The 24,797-nt window shown below is 53.3% G+C and overlaps 7 protein-coding genes across 7 annotated transcripts; 3 read left to right on the top strand and 4 right to left on the bottom strand.

Moving 5' to 3' along the window:
- Positions 1 to 558: 558 nt before the first annotated feature.
- On the top strand, positions 559 to 1,910 carry BO95DRAFT_370658 (glycosyltransferase family 69 protein; the record flags this gene model as incomplete). The annotated part of the gene is made up of 3 exons (XM_025582925.1): positions 559 to 1,158; positions 1,221 to 1,446; positions 1,495 to 1,910. The coding sequence occupies 3 exons, from the start codon at positions 559 to 561 to the stop codon at positions 1,908 to 1,910; spliced, it is 1,242 nt and encodes a 413-aa protein (XP_025439080.1).
- A 518-nt stretch (positions 1,911 to 2,428) lies between these two features.
- On the bottom strand, positions 2,429 to 5,749 carry BO95DRAFT_234865 (acetyl-CoA synthetase-like protein). Its single transcript, XM_025581301.1, has one exon. The coding sequence runs from the start codon at positions 5,480 to 5,482 to the stop codon at positions 2,459 to 2,461; it is 3,024 nt and encodes a 1,007-aa protein (XP_025439079.1). The 5' UTR covers positions 5,483 to 5,749; the 3' UTR covers positions 2,429 to 2,458.
- Positions 5,750 to 6,678: 929 nt separating this feature from the next.
- On the top strand, positions 6,679 to 8,067 carry BO95DRAFT_370730 (aminotransferase class I/II-fold pyridoxal phosphate-dependent enzyme; the record flags this gene model as incomplete). The annotated part of the gene is made up of 3 exons (XM_025582929.1): positions 6,679 to 7,444; positions 7,500 to 7,646; positions 7,688 to 8,067. 3 exons carry the CDS (start codon positions 6,679 to 6,681, stop codon positions 8,065 to 8,067), a joined length of 1,293 nt encoding a protein of 430 aa, XP_025439078.1.
- An 865-nt stretch (positions 8,068 to 8,932) lies between these two features.
- On the top strand, positions 8,933 to 11,262 carry BO95DRAFT_466833 (alpha/beta-hydrolase; the record flags this gene model as incomplete). The annotated part of the gene is made up of 2 exons (XM_025589248.1): positions 8,933 to 9,802; positions 10,978 to 11,262. 2 exons carry the CDS (start codon positions 8,933 to 8,935, stop codon positions 11,260 to 11,262), a joined length of 1,155 nt encoding a protein of 384 aa, XP_025439077.1.
- A 103-nt stretch (positions 11,263 to 11,365) lies between these two features.
- On the bottom strand, positions 11,366 to 13,966 carry BO95DRAFT_475830 (polysaccharide lyase family 26 protein; the record flags this gene model as incomplete). Its single annotated transcript, XM_025589886.1, has 1 exon — positions 11,366 to 13,966. One exon carries the CDS (start codon positions 13,964 to 13,966, stop codon positions 11,366 to 11,368), a length of 2,601 nt encoding a protein of 866 aa, XP_025439076.1.
- Positions 13,967 to 14,836: 870 nt separating this feature from the next.
- BO95DRAFT_455783 (S8 family peptidase) lies at positions 14,837 to 16,761 on the bottom strand (the record flags this gene model as incomplete). The annotated part of the gene is made up of 3 exons (XM_025588366.1): positions 14,837 to 15,780; positions 16,047 to 16,592; positions 16,650 to 16,761. 3 exons carry the CDS (start codon positions 16,759 to 16,761, stop codon positions 14,837 to 14,839), a joined length of 1,602 nt encoding a protein of 533 aa, XP_025439075.1.
- A 1,538-nt stretch (positions 16,762 to 18,299) lies between these two features.
- On the bottom strand, positions 18,300 to 19,252 carry BO95DRAFT_466830 (uncharacterized protein; the record flags this gene model as incomplete). Its single annotated transcript, XM_025589247.1, has 2 exons — positions 18,300 to 19,081; positions 19,123 to 19,252. 2 exons carry the CDS (start codon positions 19,250 to 19,252, stop codon positions 18,300 to 18,302), a joined length of 912 nt encoding a protein of 303 aa, XP_025439074.1.
- Positions 19,253 to 24,797: the final 5,545 nt, after the last annotated feature.

Below are 24,797 nucleotides of genomic sequence, written 5' to 3'. Positions count from 1 at the left end.
ATAAAGATTAGTACTCCTAGATTTAAAGAGCTTATAATTAGTCAGAACTTTATACAACTTTATTATAACTCTATATAACCGGAGCAAACCGCAGTATAACCACTGTAACTTACCCCCTCGGCCCGCTATGTATTGACATGAGGCCTCGCGACAAATAAAATGTAGTTTTTGTTTGGACTTGGTAAGGAGATTCCAGATATAATAAGTCATCTTGATTAGCTTCAAGAGCAGCAAAAAGCATTATCAGACTTACATGGCGAGACCACTTCTGTGGCAAAAATGTCGTGTTGAGGGGTTGATGCCTGATCAACCAGGCTGCAGAAGGCTCCGGTCGCAAATCCCAGGTTGTCAAAAATAGGATTAGCGCGAAAGGCGGATTCCCCCCTGGTTTCTATTTTTGATCCCGAGTCTTCGTTCGCTCCTGGCGTCCCTGGTCAACACCAGGTATCGGTCTGACAGACCGATGAACCAGACACAAATGAACCTCAATGACGCTTTCTTTTACTGTCACTACTTGATCGTCTCTTGACTGTCTTCTCGCGAAGAAAGAATGTCCCCATGATCTCCCCGCTTGCCTCCTCCAAGGCCGGTCCCCGCTGGGTTCCCCGCCGCCGATATGGGTTCCGCCGACGCGTCGCCCTCCTCGTGGGCCTCGGCTTAGTGATTTGGACAATGCTCCAGGTCCTCTCGATTCACCACCACATCGCCCTAGTGGACGCTCGCCCTCCTCCCCCGCTACCCTCCGATCGTATCTTCATCGCCAGTACTCATTGGAACAACGAGCGCATCCTCCGAAGCCATTGGAATGACGCCGTCGTTGACTTGGTCCGGACCCTTGGCTCTGAGAACGTCTTTGTGAGCGTGTTGGAAAGTGGTAGCTGGGATGACAGTAAGGGAGCTCTGCGCGAGCTGGATACAAGACTAGACCGACTTGGTGTGCGACGCAACATCACTCTGTCCGACACAACACATCAGGATGAAATCTCCGCTCCGCCCGGGCGTGATGGCTGGATTAAGACCCCGCGGGGACGGACAGAGCTTCGACGCATTCCATACTTGGCTCGGCTACGCAACTGGACTTTACAACCATTGGAAGACTTGGCGCGACAAGGGATCACTTTTGACAAAGTGCTTTTCCTGAATGATGTCGTGTTTACGGTATGGCCTACTCCAACGCTCGAAGCAACCGACGAGTGTGTGACTAATGGGTGAAGTTTTAGGTCGACGATGTAGCGACCTTGCTAAATACCAATGACGGGGTCTACGGGGCTGCTTGCTCCTTGGACTTCTCCAAACCCCCTCTATATTACGATACCTTCGCTCTGCGTGATTCCCAGAGCGATGAGCACGTCATGCAGACCTGGCCATACTTCCGCTCTGGCAGCTCGCGTCGAGCACTCATCAGCATGGAGCCAATTCCAGTCAGAAGCTGCTGGAACGGGATGGGTAGGTGATACATCTGCGCCTGGTGTTGTACCAGACTGACTCTCTTAGTGGTAATGCCCGCCACGCCTTTCGTGTCCTCTCCACCACTGCGATTCCGTGCTGTCCCTGACTCCCTTTCGCTATCTCACCTTGAAGGCTCAGAGTGCTGCCTCATCCACGCTGACAACCCTTTGTCTCAACTCCACGGAGTCTACCTAAATCCTCAGGTCCGCGTCGGGTACAATCCAGAAGCGTATGCTGCGGTGCATCCGACTCGGGCATGGTTGTCCTTGCAAAATCTTGCCGTGGCTCTCTGGGAGAATCGGATTCGCCGCTGGACGACCTCTTCCTATTTCAAGATGCAAGTCGTTCGCAGTCGTGTCGCGAAGTGGGAGAAGGATCATCCTCGGCAGCGAGAAAGCGGTGGTTTTTGCTTAATCAATGAAATGCAAGTTCTGGTCGCCAACGGTTGGGCGCATGTCTGAGTTTGCAGCATGTGTTCCACTTCAATTGAGATCATTTGCAATCCCACCAAACCACAAGCTATTGTGATGAAGACGGACTTGTTTTGTTGTGTGAGCTCGAATTTGCGCCTCTCGGCAATAGCCACGCCCTTACCACAGAGACTCGCTGATCGGCTGCATTTCGGCTCACCCAGTTCTTCAGAAACGCCCCCAAAGTATTGGTCGGCTATGTCTTGAAGAAGACAGCTGGTTCGAGTCAATGCCCAATATTAATATAGACTAGTTTACGAATGCGTGACTTGTCCCGTCCCATTCACCCCGTTGCATATAAGGGGCTTGAAAAGACGGTGTAGGTTGGTGCACAGCGCAAACATTCCCAAACCTTTAATCTAACCCTTCAATCGGATCCAGTCTATTCCACCGAATTACAATCAACCAGTTTGTGCCCCGTCGAGGAGGCAAGATGGGACCCGTGGTTCAATTTAAGCTCAAAGCTATGTTAAGTTGAACATGAAATCCAACAAGATCATTGCCTCAATAGAATTTCAAATGCGCCAAGACCAATCGCTTCAAACATGATGAAATCCCTTCCGGTCCCAGAAAGAAATAAACTTCTTCAACAAGTGCGCGTCAAACGGTCGAAACCTGATCTCTGGATTGTCACTGAGAGCCTTAAGTGCGTTGTCGCACCGATAGACCGGACTGTACTGGCTAGCTTCCCATCGCGTTAACTGCCCCAACACCCGCTCCTGGAACAATGGCATCAACGGCGTCAATAATCCGTCTGCATCGCTGTGGGTCACCCTTTCAACCCACTGTTCAAAATCGAGTAGTTCGAGGGGATAGCCTGCCTCCTTGAGCACGTCGCAGGTTTGTTCGACCGTGACAGAGTTGCTGACATCCGGTGACAACAAGCTGTACGAGCGTCCCAAATTCTCATTGCGGGTCGCAATGGCCATCATCGCGTCAACCACGTAGTCGACTGTCACGTACTCCAGACGTTGATCGACCACTCGGGGAAAGGCACCGACCTTGATGGAGCCTATCAATAGGCGGGCCACGAAATCGTCGGGATTCATGGCTCCTGTCTGGCTGTGGCCAACAACAAAACCTGGCCGGTAGATGGCCACCGGCAAGCCACGGTCCCTCATCCGGCGCACCATCGCCTCCGCTGTCCACTGGCTCTGCGCATAACCCAGGTCATACCGAAGGCCCTGAATGTGTGGCTGAAGGGGATCGTCCTCGTAGATCTCTTCTGTTCCCAGGATGTTCCCTGTTGGCCCCCAGACATCAATACTAGATACGTAATGAAAGCTTTTACGACGACCTGCGGCGGCGAGGTGGAGGATGTTTCTGGTGCCAACGACGTTTGTCGTGCGGTGCTCTCGGTACGACTCGCAAAAGTTGACTTTGGCTCCAAGATGGAAGACCACTGATGCCCAGTTTGAAAGCCATGTGAACTTCTCCTGTCCGAGGCCTAGATGCCAATCAGTGAGGTCACCTTCAAGCACGAGAATCTTCTGCGTGTATTCAAGCTTGTCAGGCCACACGTCGTATCGCTCAAGAGCTTGCTGAACCCGAGCCCAGGCACTTATGTCTTTCCTGCTACGCGCGAGGCATGCAATCTGCTTCACTCCTGGTCGTTGCATCAAGTTAGACAGAAGGTGGGCCCCCACAAACCCGGTCACACCAGTGATGAACACACGACCCTCGCCCTCGGCCTCCCATTGAGGCACCATGTCAATGTCGTCAACAAGAAGCACATCTTGCTTCCATACCCGAGTATCGTCAGGTGCTTTGTTGTGTCGAGGCTCGCTAGGCTGGATCAAATCCAGCATCTGCTTGAATTGAGAGTGGCCGTGGAGATCGTGCATCGAAACCTGAACGTCAAATTCCTGGCGTATCTGGCTAATCAACGAGGCAGCCTGAAGTGAACTGGCGCCTAGAGAGATGAAGTCGTCATCATCAGACACCTCTTCGGACAGATGTAACAGGTTTGTCCAGAGTCTCCGAAGTTTTCCTGCTTTGTCATGTGGCCCTTCACCGTTGGGCACTGTGCTCTCTGTCTTGTCCTCCATTTGCTTCTCCTGCAAGGCGTCAAGTCGCTGCTGAGTCAGAGCCTTACGATCCACTTTGCCGTTAGGTGTCAGTGGAAAATCGCTCAAGAACTCAATTGCGTTGGGAACCATGTAATGTGGGAGACGCTCTCGAGCGTAGTCCATGAGCGATTCCTCGTCCAGATCTTTAGCTGACACAAAGGCAACCAAAGCATGGCCTTCTCCCTCTGTCAAAGGTGGCTGATGAATCAGAACTGCTGAGTGAACCGCATCGTGCGACATGAGCGCTCGCTCAATTTCGCCAAGCTCAACCCGAAAGCCTTCATGCTTAACCTGGGAGTCGTTCCGGCCAATGAAATCCAGGCAATCGCTGTTCTCGCGCCACTCGGCCAAGTCTCCAGTCTTGTACAGACGCACTGTGCCTTCGCCAAGGCCCAAGTCCTCTCTGCTCATATCAACAAATCGCTCTTCGTTATGCTCTTTTCGGTTCAAGTATCCGGGCGTCAGTTGTGGTCCGCCAAGGTGGATTTCCCCTTGCTTGCCGCTCTCATGCACGGGCTGTTGATCTTCGTCAAGTAAGACGAGCTCCAAATCCCCCACCGCCTTACCGATACCAATGCGGTCTCTGCCAGTTTCTTCAAGTGTGACTTCCTGCATAGTAGCCAGGGTCGCACACTCTGTTGGCCCATAGGCATTCCAGAGATGCTCAGGAGCGCCCTTTTGCAGCACATCTTTCATGGCACGCACATTTGCCACATCCCCTGCGGTAATGACATGCCGCAGGGACGAAAATGCTGTCGGGTCCTGAGTACTAGTGATAGTAAATAGGGCAGTGGTGATGATCATCACGGTTAGCCGGTGTTTTGAGACTGTTTCAGCTAATGCACCCGCGCTGATGGCCGAGTCGCGCGGGATAGCGACCACAGTGGCACCTGAAATCAAGGTCACCCAGATCTCATACAAGCTCAAGTCAAATCCCGGGTTGTTGAACTCGGCAACACGGTCGTTCTTCAGCAAGGGGGTCGTTGGTGTTTTGTTGGCAAGATGCAGGATGGCCTCGGCTTGGATCTGAACCGGTTTGGGCTTTCCAGTCGATCCAGACGTGAAGAGAATGTGGCTGCGTTTAGACGGGTCCTTGAACCCTTTGGGGAGCTTCTCATCCAGTGTTCTTCCGCCGGTCACTTTTGGGAATTGAACGAGCTTTCGGTCGGGCCAATTCAGCGAAGAATCCTCTTCAATCAGGATCGTTTTGACCTCGATTTCTTCCAAAAGGTCCTTGATGCGCTGTTCTGGGATTGATGGCTCCAGTGGGACACATGTTCCCCCAGCCAAGCGCACCGCCAGCTGAGCAACAACCTGGTTGATGCCAGGGCCCAACACAATACCCACAGGCTCGTCGGGGTCAAGGTCTCCCAGCTCGCACGACAGATGACCTGCTTCTCCGAGCAGCTCGGCGTAGGTCAGGGATGCCTGTTCGTCTTCGACGGCGACAGCATCCGGATTCTCCTGAGCGTGGTCGTAAATAATTCTCTCCATGATGGTTGTGCTGGTGGCTCAAGATCAAGTGATATTGTAGTAAAAGTATGGTTGTTTTAATTGTTCGGGGTTGTTATAGTCTTGTGCAAATGCTAATATCCTTTGAAGAGTTCTTCGTCGGTGACTGTGCTTCTTCCTCACTTTCGACCGCCCTTGACACGGCTTTATATCCTTGAGCCTGGTCTGTCCCCATACCAAAGGTCACTCTCCACGATCCTCTTCAGATTGACGCAGCACGCTTCCATACAATGACGTATGTGACCCTACGGAGAACTTGCTATCTCGGCGTCTAATTCTTCAGCTTTCTGGCAATTGAAGCCTGGAGGGCCACACTTGAAGACAGGAGACGTCACTCAATGCCAGAAACGTTCACGAGCATGAACCTTAAGGCAGACTATAAACAATGACATCTGACAACCTGCTTTTCCTACTGCAGGGCAAGTTCGACTGGATGGCTAATTGCACCGAAGGTGCTATCAACAGGGTGTCAAACCAGCCTGTCGGGAATAGCGGTCGCTTCAGGTAGTCGTGACGCTACACCGCAGGTGACCTGCTGAGAAACCTCCTGAAGGGCGCGCGCGGGGGCAGTATCCGATGAATGACTATCTCTTCCCCGATCACCCTTACAGAGAAGTCCAGAATAAGAAATCGCTCACATGACTCAGAATGGTGCTTTCGAACCACACTCTGCACGGGCGAGAACACAAACAGGGAAGGTGGTAACGGCTCCTTACAATCAGTAAGGGGGCGTGGCACAGACATTCGCATGTAGGCTGATGTCATTCCACAATCAACACTAGTTTTCAGGCTGTGAAGAACTTTGAAGAAACAAGATTTTGAAGATGACTAGACATGATTCGTGGGTTGACCAAGCTCTGCAGCTTCTCGACAATCTGTCAACTTTATCTTGACGCAACTTCCCGCCAATCCTCGCCACCAGGGTCTAATGTGGTTCTGGTCGAAAGGTTTGGATGACTTCAATCATACTCAATGGATGTGTACTTCCAACACAGAAACTTCGGTCGTCGATGCCGACCATTAGCCGGGTTAGAGTAGGCGAGGGGTAGGGTCCTCTACTGGCGGCAAAACTATATAAACCCACTCGATCTCAAGGTGGACTGTAGAAGGAACCACAAACACAGCATCGCTCACAGTGAAAAGTGGAAACATCACTTCCAGCCTGAATACCAGAGAACATGTCCGGCGAAAAGGTCCTCAATTCCAAGCTCCAAACCCAATTGGAGCAGCGTGAGCGCCAGAAGCGCCTTATGCAGCCTCCTAGTCCCGGTATGGTCAACCAATTGGTCGACTTCGGGTCCAACGATACCCTGTCCATCGCGACCTCGCGGGCGCTGACCAAGGGCTTTCTGGAGCAATTGGACGCGCACCCCAACTTCATCGTGGGCAGCACCTCGACGCGCATCTTCGAGGGCACAACGCACTACTTGGATGACATTGAGCGAGACCTGGCCCGTTTCCACAAGGCTGAGGCGGGCCTGTTCTTCAATTCCGGCTTCGACGCCAACGTCGCCCTGTGGTCGACCGTCCCGCGTCCCGATGATGTGGTCGTGCATGACGAATACATCCACGCCAGCATCCACGACGGGATGCGACGCGGTCGCGCGCAGACCCGGTCGTTCGCGCACAACGACCTCAAAGATTTCCGGCGTGCCCTCGAGGCCCTCCGCGATGACCAGAAGGGGGTCAAGGACGGCAAGAGCGTGGTCTTTGTGGCCGTCGAGTCGTTCTATAGCATGGATGGTGATGTGGTGCCCATCCAGGAGATGCTGCGCATTTCCCAAGAGGTGCTCCCACAGGGCAATGTGGTGTATGCCATGGATGAGGCGCATTCGAACGGGCTGATTGGACGGGACGGATCCGGGCTGGTGTGTCATTATGGATTGGAGAAGGAGATTGGGATCCGGGTGCATACTTGCGGCAAGGGGTTGGGGTCGACGGGGGGTAAGCTCCCTTTTGGTTGATCACTTTGAGAATTTCACTAACTGGTTGTTGATAGCTGTTGTTCTTTGCTCGGAGACCATGCGTATGTCCATGATCAACTATGCCCGCAATATCGTGTTTTCGACCGCGCCATCGTTCGTCACTGTGGCGGCTGTGCGCGCGGGCTATGAGTTGGTCGCAAGCGAGGAGGGCGAGCAGGTGAGTCTTTCCCCCGCGGCTATCTCTACCATCAGCACTAAGAAGTGCAGCGACGCCGTCGTTTGCAGCAGAACACGCGCTACTTCGAGCGCATGGTGACTCAACACAAGCAATGGGCCGAAGTCAGCAAGCAGGGTATCATTCAGATTCCCGGGTCCGAGAACTGGGGGTCGGGTCCGTTTGAGACACCCATCTTTGCCTTGATCACCCCGGGCGGCGAGGAGAATGAGCTCGCGGACCATATCCGGGGGAATGGGTATTGGGTAGACTCGGTGCACTATCCGATTGTGCCGAAGCAGCTGGGACGCGTCCGGCTCACGGTGCATGCGGATAACACCAAGGAGCAGATTGAACGAGTGGTCGGGGTGTTTATGGAGTGGGCCGGTGCTAGGGTTAAGAAGGAAGGGAGGAGGGCGAAGTTGTAGCTTTCTTGCCTTTGTTCTCGACTATTGTGAATAGGTCTGGGTGGTTTTATTGGTTGTGCGTCGTCTGATTCTTGTCTTTCTTGTCTGGATTGTTTCAATGTACGGTATATCATTCCTGTACTATGCTTGCTAGTGGGCAAGGGGCTTTTCTGCCAAACCCTCTGTGTCATGCATCAGACTTTTGGAAATAGATCGCATAGTAAATGGAATGTTTGCATAGATACTGTATTACTCGAATGTGTAAATACATTAATAAACATAGTGTAAGAGTTGCCGCGTGCTGATTAACCAGACCAGTGGTGCTCCAGTAGAGTGGGTTGACTCTCCTTGCAGCATAGTCAACACCTGAGCATGACATTTTTACTGGACACCGTGGTTGACTTTCGTAGCATCTACCAACTTGAAGCGACGATCACATTAATTGAATTCTGGGGGTAATATGTCAGCCCTACAGGCAATACCAGCACCTCTAAGATGATCTACTCCCTGCAATTGCTTCCAGCCTGTCACTTTAATAGCAAAACCGAAGTGGAGCCGCTCTTTTGCCCAAGTGGGTCTTTCGCGCAAGAAAGCAAACAAAATTCTCCACTGCACTTTTCAGGGGCCTCTTCCAGAGAATTCTGCCTAAAATTACCACATGAAATGTTGAGATGTCGATACAGTTGAGCTGAAACCCACATGCGCCGACCAATCTAAATCAGTCAAATGAAGTTTTGCAAAGCGCGCCCTCCACCAGCCTATCCCACCTAGAGCGACTAGGGCGTCCCCACTTCAGAATCATCATGCCTACCTCCGGCCCCTAAAAGCTTGAATCACCCATCGCGTCTTCGGTCCCCAACTAAACCTGCAAGCAACTGTCCCCGCCATGGCAGCCAAAGCGCGAGCGGAGGTGGAACCCCTCCCCAAAGCCCTCCTCCCCCTCTACCACCGCATCTACTGCTTCCTCTGGCTCTGGGGCCTCAAACTCATCGCCACAATACACACCATCTACAAGGACCTCATCCACCCGCCCCTAGCCAGCACCCACCCAACCCTAACCCTGCACCTCCCATCGCGCCCGACGCTGCAAACCCGCATCTTCTACCCGCCCACCTACACGCCGGGCCAACCGACCCTCCTCCCAACGTACATCAACCTGCACGGCGGGGGCTTCGCCGTCCACACGGCGCGCTTCGACGACCCCTTCTGCGCCTCCTGGAGCAAGCGCACGGGCATGCTCGTCCTCAGCCTGGACTACCGCAAGATCCCGCTGCACCCGTTCCCGACGGCCATCCACGACGTGGAGGCGCAGATCCTCGACCTGCTGGCGGACCCCACCGCCCTGCCCATCGACCCCACCCGCTTGGTGATCGGCGGCTTCAGCGCGGGCGCCAGCCTCGCGCTCGCCGTCGCGCAGCTGCCTGCCCTGAAAGGAAAGTTTCGGGCTGCGATCTGCTACTACCCCATCGTGGACTTCAGCCACTCCCCGCCGGACAAGATGCACGCCCGCCCCTACCAGGACTACTGGCGCGATCATCTGGGCGACGCCGGCTGGTGGATCGATTGGGGCTATGTCTGTCCCGGCCAGGATCGGAGGGATCCCCTCCTCAGTCCGTGGTATGCGGCCACCGAGGATCTGCCGGAAAGGGTGTATATGGTTGCGGCGGAGTTTGATTTGTTGAGGGTTGAGGCGCAGGAGATGATTCATCGGTTGGCCGGGTTGGAGGGCAGGCGGGATAAGGAGCGCGCGTTTGAGGTGGGGGGGTATAAGTGGACTATGGCCAGGGGGTGTAGGCATGGGTTTACGCATGGGGAACCTAAGGGAAGGAGGTCGAGGAGGGTCAGGGTTAGGGAGGAGATTTGGGAGGAGGCCAGGGGGTGGCTGGTTAGGGGTGGGATTTTGGGGTAGTCTCATGGAGTTGTCTTGGGGTTGGTTGAGCTGTGATGGGGACGTGGTTTTTATTTTTTTGTATATAGATTGGAGTGTAGAGTGGATATAGATTTAGAGGGCTGGATATAGAGTTATGATAGAGCTGAATGTAGACTGCTGGTATGCTATGTTCCTGACCAAAGATGCATTTCAGTGATGCTATGCCCTGTAAGTGTTGAGACAGACTACATGGATTCCTTTCGATGTCAATGCATCTGGTTCTCAATGTTATGGACTAGAGAAGTTGTATAGTAGTGCGATTGTGATTGACTGTGTTGCAACGTGCCGATACCGGCCGGTGCTGACCAGGCCCCGATGCGGCTAAAGTGTGGCTGGTGCAGAGCAGACACTCAAGCCTCTAATGCCACCGGATTGCCCGTCCTTGTTCTTGAGCGCTTCGACATCGTTGTCAATATGCTGATAGTTTCTGCTTCCGTGTAGGTACACCTCCGTGCGCTTGTTTGTCCTGAACTGTAAGATTGAGTGAATTTCGAGAGCAAGCAACCTGTGTGGGGTATAATCTCCTCGTGTGTCGAGTCTGTCTCTTTTGTGTCTGTGTCACGTGGTTTGTGGCATAATGGCTGTCGGTCAGTTGCACAAAGTGTCGGGGCTCATTTGGGAAAGTAAAACAGCCACAAGTGCCCTGACCTTTGGCCAAGCCACCGTAAGGCCAGTGATAAGATTTCTGACGTAGCTCTAACCCATGCCAACCAACCAGGTGATGGTGAGCCTCATGAGGCTGTGCAATCTCACCCTCCATATTGCGACCCAGGCAGAATGATTCCTACATAAGAATAGACATCTGCCATCATACAGAAGCATCGCGTTCTCAACATTGTAAGCGAGTATCGGTACCGGAGTCTTATCAACAATCCCAAGCACTCCACCAAGTCCTGGAATGGCTCCAAAGCAACCCTACGAGGCAGCCCCGCCCTACCAAGAAGTAAGTCCCCACTGCGTCATCACCCCTGCCAAGCTGACATCAACTCTTAATCTCACAGTACTCGGAAGTCGCACAAGCAGACCAGGATGACCTGGAATCACAACCGTCACCATCCCACCACCACGGAGACACCGATCCGACATCCGCTATTCCTCTGGTCACCTCGGTGATTACCACGCCCCATGAGCACTGTGATGCCTGCGAGCGGATCATCGCCCGACGAGAGCAGAGACAGAATCAGCTACAATGTTGTGGGATGGTTGCAATTGTCTTTGTGATGCTGTTTATCTGTTTGACAATTATGGGGGCGGTGTTTGCGAGGGTCAAGGCGCATGATGATTGAGAATTTCTATGACTACGGAGCCTCTAGTTCTGGTGTTGGTCAAGAACTGAACACAATACCCGGGCTTAATGATGGATCGCTAGACTCATGGAGAAGACAGCAGCTAGTCGAGGTACTTGCGAATGTTCGCAAGATTGAATATAGCCGACACACCGTACCGTGCTGCCTCGTTTGTCGTAATCCAGGGCGCCTCCTCACCCTCGGAGAAATAGGTTGGCGCCGCGGTCGGCGTCACTGTCCATTGGTGGTCTTTGGTATACCCATCCGTTTCGAAGAACTGTTGCCAAGCTGCGCGGGCTATTTCGGCGTCATCACCGCGTCTCGCCGCGAAAGCAGTTAGTGTAGAGTGGCTCTGTCGCCATGTGGCTGTAGCAGGGAACTCGAAGCCGTACTCCTCGCGCTGAACATCCGCCCCGCCGTTGTAAGACCGACAATATGTCAGGTAAGCCTTCAGGAACGCATCCACGGCCGCTGGATGTTCGCTTTCAGCGTAGTCGACGAGCTCCGATACCAGTTCCGGGAAGCCGAATAGCATCGACAAGTGCGAGATGGCATACGGTCGCGTGGGAGGCGGACATGTGCGCACTTCTCCCGTCTTCGTGTGGAGTAGAATTGCCTTCGTAGCGATCCCATATTCTAGGTTTGCGATGCCCTCAAGCATTTTCAGCAGACGATCTCTACCCTCCGTCCATCCCGGCTCCCGTCTCTCCCATGCGGTAAGCCACGACGCTGCTAACGCGCCCCCGTCAAGACAGATGTCCGTCAGTGCAAATCCTTCCGAAATCGCGCCGTGCTGCTGGACTTTCCGATGGGCGTCGAGTCCCAGCAGCGCATGCTGGCAGTCCTGAAGCTCGGCGATCAGGACTCCCGTTCGTTCGTCCCCGGTCAAATAGTAGTAGAACCGTCGATACAGCACGTTGGAGATCCGGAGCTGTTTGCAACTGTCGCTGAAATGCTGCACCCCATGACGCGTTCCGAAACCCTTGAAGCGGCCGGAATGGTACACGTCCACTTCGCTCGTGTGGCGGGTCATGGCCTCGGCCATCCGAAAGACATCCGCTCGCCCGGAGTGCAGGAAATACAGCCATAGCCATAGGTCTGTGGACAGCTCGCTGTTGTCCCAGGCAAACCCCCCGACGTCGTAGCGCCACGCGTGTCGGTGGGGGTCGTACGTGTGCTGCACGTCGCCGTAGTCCCAGAAGCCGTACCAGCGGTGTTGCTCGACCTGGCGCTGGTAGTGGGTGAATAGGGTATTCAGATTATGTTCGATGTTTAGTTCAGTGGCTGTGGGGCTGAGGCCAAGGAGGCGAGTGTCCGGGGCCCATGTGCCGTGAAACACGCCAGCCTTGTATATGGTCTCTGAGGTGGGGAGCAAGCGAGGGGGGTCACGGACTAGAGCTGAAAATGCGCTTAGGTCGCTGTCAGATGGGGTCCCGTTGCTGTATGGTCGAAGGAAGAAGACTGCCGTTCGACCGATCCCGTTGGCTGTACCGAAGCCGGGCTCGTAGTCCTCGTATGTGGCCTTGAGTGCCTTGAGTTGTTCCTCGTAGGTGTCCAGACCGAGTCCGTCGTGGTATGGATGGGTATTCAGCGGTTCTGCTAGAGGTGAGTACATCCATATCGTTGTTGATGCTTTGTCGGTGGTCAAATTGCTCAGATCGATTTGGGTGGGGTACTGCTCCCAGAAATTGGTCATACCCACTGCCAGGCCACCGCGCTGTGCGGAGCCAATGTATGCAATGCCGGAATATCTGCTCCCTCCTGTCACCTTCACCCATGAACGGCCTTGTTTCGTTCGCTTCTTTAGCGTGAATCCATCGGGGGATAGCTGACTGAGGGTATAGTCGTTCCAGGACGGAACAGAAGATAGCCATGGGGCATCTGTAAGGGTCACGGTTCTTCCGGCGGTCTGGTCGATGCGATTTTGCATGCTAGGGCCATGCCACAACCCTGATAGGCCTTGCACTTCTTCCCTCAGAATCCCTCCTGTGGGACCTATGAAGCGAATGTGGCGGTTGTAGTGCTCGATACCGCGAAATGGTACCGAGAATCTGAGACCGAGTGAGTTCAACGGTTCCTCGGGGTGCAGGTCATGGATGAACGAGAAGACGACTTTAAGCGGCTGCGCATCGGAGTAGAGGTAAACTCGCACGTCGAATGGTAGATGCTCGCTGCCCTCATATACAACATGTCCAGAGACTTTGACAACTGCTCTCGCCCAGGTGAGGTTTTCAATGGCACTCTTGTGTACGACTGTTCTATACTCGTGGTTGTTGATCGACGAGACCACAGTAGCGGCGGAGGACACTTGTTGTCCATCCAAGGAAATGTTCTCAAACAATGTCGGAGAACTCTGAGTCGGAAATCGCACACTCAGTCCGATTTTCGTGGAGACAATGATATGTTCCGGGGTCGTCTCAGCCCATATTCGGGACTCGATCTCCTGCTCGGTCGCAGCCTTCACGGTATACCCGCTGCTATACCCGGCATGGCCACTGATGGAATGCGCCGTCCATTTCAGAGACCCGTCCGTCCAGTATGCCAGCTCGCGACTATCGAGGGGATAGCTTTTGACGTCCGTCTCAATCGAGAAGGTCTGGCTTGGCTGGTATCGGCCCTTAGGCCATGGCATGGTGAACGAGAGTCCCGTGGCTAGAGCGTCCGGGTTATCGCCGGTTAGCCATCGGAGATTCGGTGAGGGCATGGCGTGCTTTTGGTGCGGGGCACGCAATACTATGGGACGGCAGTTCGTCACTTGTATTGAAATGGGAATTGCGAAGTGACAAGCAAAGTCGGAATGGAGAGGGGGCAGGTGGTTTAAGTATTTGGAGATTGAGAAAATGGAGGCTCCCGCTGGGCTGGGTTGGGAGAAGCAACCCGTGACTTTTCTGTTGCATACTTGCGAAACAAACACCACTGGGCAGACATGATGTAGCACAGATTCGAGGATGGGCCAGTCACCAAATCCACATCGACTAGAATAACCTTGGCTATCATCTCGTCAGACCCATACCATTCGGTTTCTGCATTGACTTCTTCAAGCCTGTTTGGCTTTCTTGGAGTTGCGCAAGTAGTCAGTCCCCTGGTAGCTTCTCGCCCAGCGCTTCGAAGCATAGCAATAATATAATCAAGGAGGCAGCTTCTCAAAAGCAGAAAGAATCACGATTGGGATAAGAAAAACGCATGATCGTATCCCTCTATGTTTGAGGCTTTTAGCAAATTCGGTCGGCTCCTTCCTGCAGGCATAGGTATGAGTTGGAGGATGACTCGTTTGGCATGGTATAGACTAGATCGAGTCAAACTTCAAATTCAACCGACGAGATGTAAAATCCAGAAGTAATTACAGATGGAAGCTGTGACAAGACTGAGGATCTGTGTGGCCTTCCTTGGCCAGATCACATGATGCGTTACCTTTCGCCTTCCCAACCTATTTACCTCCGGCACACATCACAACACCACCGTTCCAAACTCACTCTGAAAAGCTTACAACCACCGTAACACGAGCATACCATCGGACAGCAAGTCTAGACTTAAAGTGTCACATTGATTGAACGCCTCTGTGCTAACATGCATCTCACTCCAGCATCTTTCTGGCCTTCAGCTTGTTCGCAACCTCATTGACAATCGCTGGGAATTGGTCTGGTGGCTTTCCCTGGCTCTTCTCCACGGCCTTCTCAAACACATTCCACACCTCGATATACTTGTTTCCACTGCTCTGAGTTGTACCAATTGCTAAGAAGGCCTCACGCATGCGCTCATGACGTGAAAGACCCTCGAAGTGATCCACCTTGCCAGGTGGGTTGACAGCCTCGCTCTGCACGAAGCTGAGCTCCACGCAATAGAGAATCAGCGCTGCTAACCCAGATGCGATAGCTGTTGCTACCGAAGACCCCGTCAAAGTCTGGCATTTGTCGATCGGTGCGTCGTTGGGTCGCTCTTTCACCACTTTGTGGCCGGGAAAGATGAAGTCGACAGCCGCCGCGTCTCCTACCCACTTCCATACCGCGCCAGAAGCCTCCGCAGCACCGATCTTGAAGATGTTCTTGGTATTGGCACAAGCAGCAGGGAAGCTGACATCCAACGCCGCCCCTTGATCATTCGCGGCACAGAACATCAGGATGCCTGCGTTAGCAGCGGCTCCGATCGCGGCTTCCAAATCTCGAATGTCGGCCGCATTCTGTTCATTGCGTTCGATCGTCCATGACATGGAGATAATGTGAGCCTGTCGGTCAATTGCTGCGCGAACAGCCTTAGCTGCACTCTTGGCTGTGATCCGACGGGTTGAATTCTCGCTGACATGCTCCGCCAGCTTGACTACAAACAACTTTGCAGTGGGACACACCCGGCAGATGAGGCTCGCCATGACGGTCCCATGCCCACTGCCTGACACATAGAAGGGCCGCTGCAAGTGCTGTGCATAGTCCCGTGGGCAGAAACTGCGACCGCCGATAATCTTACCTCGCAGAGTCTTTTCCTCAATGTCAACACCATCGTCAATCAACGCCACACGCACGTCTTCTTTCCATCCCGTCGGGGGCCGAATATTTTGAATGAAGTCCGCGAAGTTGTCCATGCACGTCAGCCAACGGTGACGATGCTCGACTTGTTGCTCGCGAGCTCCCTCGACGGAGGCCCCTGTCTGGTTAGTTGATACATCTGGCCGATGTTCTACCAGCTTAATGTGGATGTCTGGTCGTAGTGCGGCCAGCCTGCTGCGGAATTGATTCACATTTCGCTTGGTCCGCTCGGCGGTTTCAAGACCCTGTGACATGTGAGATTCAAACCATCCATCACTTCGTGTTCTCTACGTACCTGGCTAACGTGCAGGTGCACAGTCCGCAGGCTTTTCAATTGTGCCAGACCGCCGTGATCGCTCCATCCACGCAGCACTGCGTTGTTCCCACTCCAGTACAAATACACCTCCCGAACATCCAGCGCCACACTAATGATCGTGTCAATGGAGATGTCGATCTTGCGCCAGTCCCACACCTCGACTCGAAAGCCTCCCAGCGCCTGTTCTATTGCTTCGTCGCTGTGCGCGGGAGAGGTCGTGTCGTCCACAATAACTCGCAAAATACGTGATACTCCCTTCTTTCGCAGAAAGTCAAACAAAAATACCATATCACGTCGACCCTCACCATCAGGCAGTAGACTTCTCACACGTGCAAATCGCGAATCGACGGATTGCACCTTTTTCGTCAATTCGAGACGCGGAAGTGCAACATATTGCAATGTGTCCTCAAAGCATAGGTACTCTAGTCCACGGCTAATCCAGTCCTGGTCGATGTATCGTGACGAAGACTCGTACAGGTCGAAGTATAGATCTCTGGCTAGGGCTCGTTCAGCATACTACTTATTATTGGAGCGTCAGAAAACATGGTACTCACGTCGGTCTCGTCCGTATAGCAGTTCAATCGCTTGGTCGTGATCCCGTGTCCTCAGGTAATGAACTTTCAGATAATCTCGAATTGTGTCCGCGGTCTGTTTCGTGACCACCATGCCCTCACTTGCTTTCTTGGTGGATGTCTTCTTTGACTCGTTAACCGTGCCGTTTGCAAATATAACAGATTTGTTCATAGGCTGAGGTTTGTCGTGCACTGCCAAAGCTGTTACAAAGGCCAAATCTCCCATGGACCCTGATTGATCCTTCGGTGACGGATGAAGCTCACTCAAGGTATTGCTTCGTCGGGGTAGACCTAGTCGGTTATCGGATGGTAGTTTGTGATCTGGACCAGGCAAGCTCGTCGGTGCAAGGCTAGGAGGAAGCATGACATTGTCCTTGGCAACAACACTTCCCTTACCGACTGGCAGACCGACATCCTTATTACCTTGGGGCTGTTGCTGCTCCACATGTTTCCGTCGAGACGCCTTGGCCTCCGCTTCTGCCCTGGTAAACAGATGATAACGATATGGAGAGAGTCGATTTGTGGTACTGGTTTGCGCATCCAGTGCCTTATCACAGCGATCAATCAATGCTTTGACAACACTCAGCCCTGCATCGGTGCATCGCTCGTATGCAACTGCCAGGTGCAACGGGGTATTGCCTTTGTCGTCCAGAGCCATCAAAGCCTCTATATCGGCCGTGCTGATTAGTTCGAGGATAAGAGCTGGCGCTGCCTCTTCGTGAATAGCCACATGAAGGCAATTCCGTGCATGCAACCCTTGTACAGCGATAACTTGATTGATTTGTGGATGATTAGCACATATGCACCGCACAAGGCTAGTGCGCTTCTTCTGGATAGCCCAAGACAAAACGGTCCGTTCAGAATGGTCTTTTTTCGCCAGGAGCGCGGGATATCGCCGCACCAGATACTCAACCAAGGGCTCATATCGACTAAAGCGCTTGTCTCGGGCGCCTTCCACGAGGTAGTGCAATAAGGTTCCGTACTCGACGATCTCATCCAGAATATCCTCATTTTCACGCACGAAGCGGTGAAACCGATCGCGGTCGGTCAACGAGATGGTCTTCTCCCGCAAACTGTCCCGAATATTCTCAAAACGGCGCTTTACGCTCGTTGATTGCTCCGCTTCTGAATCATCTTCAGAGTCGTCATCGCCTTCGGAATCGCTTCGTGGCTTTTCAAAATTGGACTTCAAGAGATCCTCCGTCGGAGAAGCCACGATGAAAGGTTCGTCATCCAGTGACGAGGTGGGCGGGCTTACCGTCAACATTCTGTGAGATACCGGGCTGGAAGGCGGTGCGCACCATCAGAGACAGATGCTCTGAGATCGAGTCTTTCTCGACCGCCGATGGTCATCATGCTACCTCGTTTCTCCTGCAGGGGGCGAAAGAGCGGCTGAAGTGCGTGGTAAATACACTGCGCGTGGTAATAAGTACGGGCCGCGGCAGGACACTTGGTTATCGAAACATGCGAACAATTGTTGTCTGTGCCAATCAAATACTCGAGTCACTATCCGCAGCACGCTCCTGTGGCATTTGGGTGGTTGATTTCAAGTTTTCAATTCACCAGAGCAGACTAAGTATTCAACCTGCATATGTTTTGACCATCCCTCGTGTTTGACGTGCTCTGATTGGGCTAACATAGAGACTGGTGCTTAGGTGTGTCCTGCCAATTCCGCTGGTGCGTGACCCTGCACAACCCCTCCAAATCGACCTGCCCCAGATTGTAGACATCAAATTCCTGCAAATTCTTTGTTGGATTCAAAAGGGGGTCGAACAGTACTGGATCATCCTTGGGCACGCGTCCTTTGCCTCCCCACAGCCGTTCCCGCCAACCCGTGACAACATCAGCCGTGAGCTTGACCACGCACTCGAATGGCTGCTCATCCTCCCTTAGCAGCAGAATGGCCGTGCGCAGTAGAGATGGAACACCACTCTGGGCGGACTTATTCTCCAGGAGGGTCCAGGACGCACTGTTTGCCGATCCCCAGTTCCGGCCCACCAGGTCCCGCGATCCCACCACAGTGCAATGGTCCTGTTTGTCGCGGCTGATAGTCTTCTCCCAACCGACAGTCCCGGTGATGTTCAGCCCTCCTACCGGTGCTGAGGCTCCAGCTTGGCCGGAAACCAATCGCTTTATGTCCTCTCGTTGGCTTGTGGGAACAAGGCTGAAGTTACCATCTGGGGCGATTTTATAGACTTCAGGACCGGCCTCGCCTGCCTCCCGAGCCCTAAATTCGAGGGCGATCTGGACCCCTTCAATCCGCCGGGCGTGTTTCCGCACGTCAAACCGAAATTCAAGCACGAGCAGGGTTGCAAATCGATCATTTCCATGCTCGCTCATTATCCCATGGATCACGTCGAGACAAGAACAGCGGATGTCGATTGCACCTTTACGCTGGGGATCACGTTGCTGCGCTGATAAGGCGCACGCGGGTCATTCTGCACGCGAAACGAACTGCCTGCGTCTCCAGCAGGGGCCAGTCCTAGATCCCAGCTCAGCCCGCCCAAAGTAAAATCGGGGCTGTTATCGGCGGATTCGAAATCCCCGTCGGTATCCTGATCGTGCTCGTTTGCTGTATCATTCATTTTCATATAAGGCTTTTTCAAGATGGTTCAGGTTCTGGGAAAAGTGGGATCCGGCAAGATAAGCAGGAATTTATGGGTGATTCCACGCTTGTTGGCGGAGCTGACATGCGCCCCTTCTTTTCGGCCCAAACGCACTAAGGGAGGCACCGGCTAATTGCCAGCTTCGAAACACGCACCCGCTTGAAACAGGAACACTGCACACAATCTTGCTCACAACTTTTCGATCCTTTTGATTGTCGAATCTCGCACATATTGGATAGTTAACTTTCAGCTGCTGACATATCAAGCTTCTTGCTGCTTCTATTGTCATGTCCGACCGTGGGTCGATCGCCAGCTCTGACGATGAACAAAGCACGGCATCTACCTCGTCCACTTCAGGCTCAGAGTTGGGCGATGAAAGGCTAGAGAAAGACACAGAGACAGAGACAGTTGAGGATTCCGAACAAGCTTCATCAACAGTAAGCGATGAGAATAGAGATCCCCAAGATGTCAAACCACCTATGTTAGCTCTTTTAGAGCCGACAGAGGGCGAGTACGAGTATGACTTCCCTGCCTTTCAGACCATGTCGATGTTTCAAAACTGACAGACCCGTCTAGTATTGTCTTAGTCCACGGGCTTCATGGAGATCAGCAAAAGACTTGGGCAAGTCCGACCGATGAGGATGACAAGCCGACCTGGCTGACCGAGGGTCTTGCTGGCAATCCACCGGTAGCACGAATCTACAGTTTCGGATATTCCTTAGAGTTGGACAGCCCCGGCAAATCACCCATGGCGGCCATTCATGATCTAGCAGATTCATTAATCAACGAGCTCTATCAGAAAGTAAAGGATGATCCAGAGGTCTGTGCTTGTTTGCCGTTGATTTTCCACCGGTACACAACTAAATGCCCCTAGGACCCATTCCGCCCTATCGTGTTCATCACGCATGACATCGGGGGAATAATTGTCAAAGAGGCCATGCGTATCGCACTGCTGGAGAAGATAAATTACACCTGGTTCACGATATATACTCGAGCTTTGGTAAAGTCTTGAGCCCAACGGGGCAGTAGTCAGAAGCTGACATATGTAGGTTTTCTTCGGATGTCCTCATCAATCCATATATGACGGCAGCATGGCAAATCAGCTGCTCCCTCTTGTGTTTCAAACTGGAGTTCTCTCTCACGGTATTCGAATGGAGGATATTACTGCCTTTGGGGAGGGCATTGAGGAGCTCAATTCAACTTTTGTGGGACTACAGGCTTCGTTGTCTGTGGAGATCATTAATGTATATTCGAGCAGCAGTGCTGATCAGGTACATGTTTCTCAAACACTAACATATTTAAGGATTCTGTCTTTGACATCAGATACTGACTGTCAGTAGATATTTGACCAGATGGCAGCAAACATTGGTCTACCATACGAAATTACCCTGGCGTCGACCAAATCTCATAGTGACCTTTGCCGTCTTCGAAAAGACGATGCCGTCTATCGCAAAATTGAAGACCGTATTTCAGGGTCTGCAAAAGGTATGTCCAGCACGCCCATCCCAAACGATCTGCAACATTCTCAAGTATTGCAGAGTCCTTTTGTGAGGCGGTCAGATTTTCGGATTGGTGGTCGCACATGATACCCATGGCGCCGCCACTCTACCCAAGCAGATGGCTATCGAGAGCATTCAACCCCTATGCTTGGATCACGAGCCATTCGAACCTGAAGGATTGGTTGGTACCACGGCGCTCAGCTAGAGTCTACCTTCATGGTTCAGTTGCATCTCCTCTCGCAGGTGTTCAAATCTTGAGTCATCTGCGGGACAAGGTGAAATCTGACGACCCAGGCAAACACATGATTATCTGCTTTCAGTTCGACAGCCGTGACGATCGCTTGGCAACATACACTGGCCTACTTAAGTCGCTTATTGCACAGCTGCTACGGCACACTGCGAATATGATGACGCCAATCAGCGCACTCCTCGAGCGTATGATCCATTTTCGCACCTGCACGGACGCGGAGCTGTTGCAATGCTTTCGACAACTCGTCACTTACGCTGAAGACAAAACCGTTTGGTGCATTATCACAAACGCGAAGGAATGTGGCTTGCCACTTACACGATTTGTGGCACTGATTGATGAGCTCTTCACTGCCAATGAGTGCTTCACCAAATATGCCATTGTAACGCAGAGTTTTGTGACGCAGAATGCTCTGCGGCAAAGGCTCTCGGAATGGCCTACCATTGACCTTGATAACCCTTCCCACAGCATGCTCCACGAAGCTCGCAAGGCGAGCAGAGAGGCTGCGCTCCAAGATATCGTGCGACAGTACCCATTTCTCCGTGGTACCTCCCGGAGAGTCCAGGAGAAGATACTCGATTCCGATAACGATTTGGACTGGCGTGAGTTTGTGCTTGGGCGTCTGAGACGCAGAAAGGGGCCTGTGAGCAGCGGCGAAGTGCAGGATGCGATCAAGCTTCTGTCGTCGGACCTCAAAACTAGGCAGAAAGCCACTTCCAGCATTGTGAGCAGCCTCAAAGCGCAAGAGGAAAAGCGGGACTTGGCTGGGGAGATACTACTCTGGGTGAACAGGACATTGCGACCTTTGACTGTGTGGGAGCTGCGCCGCGCGATATCGTTTTCTATTGTCTCACACGGGAAAACTGAGCTATCCCGCGAGATACTTGACAAGCTGTTCGACGGCATGCTAGTGGTCAAGTATCAAGAAGTCCACTTGGCGCATCCTCAGCTCTCAGGGGTCCTCCAAGACCTCGGGCTTGGCCCTGGATCCATGGAAACTAGTAGGAGAATTCTTATAGCCTGCTTGAGATATCTTTCATCAACCGAGTTTGAGAAGTGGAAGGAAGGGCCGAAGCGTTGGGCCACTCCTGAGTTGCAGGATGCTCGATTTTTGGACACAGAGTTCAATTTCGCGCAATACGCGGCACTTTACTTGGAGCAGCAGTTTGGGTCGGTAGTGCTCACTGAGGTTATCAAGTCCCAGGTAAAGGAGATCTTGACCGATCCCTTGTCGTATCGACGTATTGCCGTTGCCCGGTGGGCAGCATCAAATCTCTTCGAACGACCTGACCGATGCCACCCCTCTGTGTTGCCGTTTATGGTAGGCATGCGACTGCACACATGGGTGTTGGAGAATCCAAGCGCATTTCCGAAGGACTACACCAACGATATGAGTACATTAGTTTCGGCAGCATGGGAAGCTGCGCGATACAGACAAAGGGCTCTGCTGAAGGAGCTGCTCGACCATTGTACCTTGAATAGTGCGCAGATGCATGACATTCTTTGGGCAGCTAACTGGTCCGCTGATGAAGAGGTCATCGATTTGGTGGTCTCGTGTATCATTCAGTCGACTAGGTCTGGGTCGCCGGTGGAATGGCCTGACTTTATCCTCATTCGGGCTGCCACTCTGAACTCGACTTCCCTTCTAGCCAAACTTCTCGATGCAGGCGCTTCAGTCCACGGCAAATACGACTATGAGGGAGATATCTACCTGCGCTCCGCAGTTTTCTGGTCCGCCGCAGCGGGGCATCTGGACAGTCTGAAATTCTTTCTTGGCAGGGCGGCCATCGCAGACCGTCTCTATTCCAGAAGACGTCAGCTGCTGCATATTGCCTCCGCGCATGGACATGTTGAACCCGTGCGACTTTTGGTGGCTGCGGGGGCAGATATCAATGCCCTGGGCGGCGATGACGGGCAGTCGGTCTTATGTCGGGCCTGCCAATGGGGATATTACAGCGTTGTGCAGGAGCTGGTCAAACATCAAGAGTTGGAATTGGACAAACACGGCGATGTACGCTGGACGCCTCTAGCAGCCGCTGTAGACCAAGGCTATGTTCATAGCGTTCGATTACTTCTTGAGCGCGGTGCGGACCCCAATGTCCTTGGGTCGGTCAATTGGAGCCCCTTGCAGTTCGCCATCTACAAAGGTCACGACCACATTACTAAGCTTCTACTCGAGCACGGGGCCAATCCGCATGTGACAAAGAATGAAGTTGTTCCTTTGCCCGAGGCAGCAGGGGCTGGGAAGTTGGAGCTTGTTAAGCTGCTTGTTGAGGCTGGCCACCCCGTGGATGCGCCGGGAACGTATAACCGGACAGCGTTGTTGAGGGCTGCCTATTCAGGGCATATGGAAGTAGCGGAGTACCTCATCAGCAAAGGCGCGCAGGCCACCCTATCAGATCAGGGTAATAGCAATGGCCTTCACCTGGCGGCTGAAAAGGGACACGCGGGGATTATTCGGTTACTGTGCGACCACGGGACGAGTCTCAATCAAATTTCTGAAGCGGGCTGGACACCTCTACACATCGCCTACTCGCAGCCGCAAGCGACTCGGGCCCTGCTGGAAAAAGGGGCCAATCCCAATATCGTGGCTTGGAACTGGACACCGTTAGCACTGAGCGCTACGTACGATCAGACGGAGAATGTGAGGACGTTGTTGGAGTTTGGTCCCGACCTCGAAGTGCAGTACGGGGATGACCCCTACAATGGATACACGGCGTTGGGATGCGCCGTGAAGAAAGAGCGACTCGACTCGGTACGTCTGCTCCTGGAAGCCGGTGCCAATGTCAATCATCAAGGCTCCAAGGCGCAGACCCCGTTGCATGATGCGGTGCGACTCGACAATCCTGCCCTCGTCCAGCTCTTGCTAGAGTTCCGCCCGGATGTGAATCACGCCCAGCAGGAAGGGTTCACGCCTCTTATGTATATGTCACCATCTACGCGTATGGAAACTGTCCGTCCGCTGATCAACGCCGGGGCAGACCTTGAGGCTCGCAATCGCAAGGGCCTGACAGTGCTGATGTGCGCGGTCGGTCATGAAAACGCCGCAATGGTCAAGTATCTGCTCGCCCGCGGGGCGGAGCTCAACACCGTGGGTTCCATCCGGGGTGGCCCGCTGCACTATGCATGCTGGGACTCGTCCTTAGACATGGTAAAGCTGCTGGTCGCTGCCGGTGCGGACATCAATCTGGTTGATCCGCAGAGCGGGTCGCCTCTGCACCAAGCAGGGTACCGCGGCCCCTTCGGGGAGTGGGAGCACCAGAGCAAAATTTGCAATTATTTATTGAGCTTGGAGAAGCTGGATGTCAACAGCACAGGGAGCATGCGAGGCTCTCTGCTGAGCTGGATCTGTGTCACAGCGCCGTTAGAAATCGTGACCGCCCTGCTCGATAAAGGCGCCCGCGTTGACCAGCCAGATATCCAGGGCCGCAGTGCAATCCATCTGGCGGCCGCCAACTCTGTCGGCCACCTGGACCTCATCTTCGAGCAAGGTGGCGACATTGAGGCGCGAGACCATGTCGGCCGCACGGTCCTGCATTTTGCAATGCTCAGCGGGTCGGCCGCTCTAGTCGAAAGAGTGCTCAGCCTCTCGCGCGAGTTGCTGGATGCTCCCGACGAAGACGGCTGGACCCCGTTGCTCTGGGCCGCGCGAGGCTGGACCCGCCTCAGCCGGACCACCACCGCGAGTGTGCAAGAAGAGATCACCTCCATGCTGCTCAACCGCGGTGCCAACCCCTGTACGCAGTGGGTTGGGCTCGGACGGACGTGGACAGCGGCT

This window comes from Aspergillus brunneoviolaceus, assembly GCF_003184695.1.
Source record: "Aspergillus brunneoviolaceus CBS 621.78 unplaced genomic scaffold BO95scaffold_64, whole genome shotgun sequence".
Classification (NCBI taxonomy): Eukaryota; Fungi; Ascomycota; class Eurotiomycetes; order Eurotiales; family Aspergillaceae; genus Aspergillus; species Aspergillus brunneoviolaceus.
Note: the sequence above shows the minus strand (reverse complement) of the source record. Positions and strands in the feature narration are given on the sequence as shown.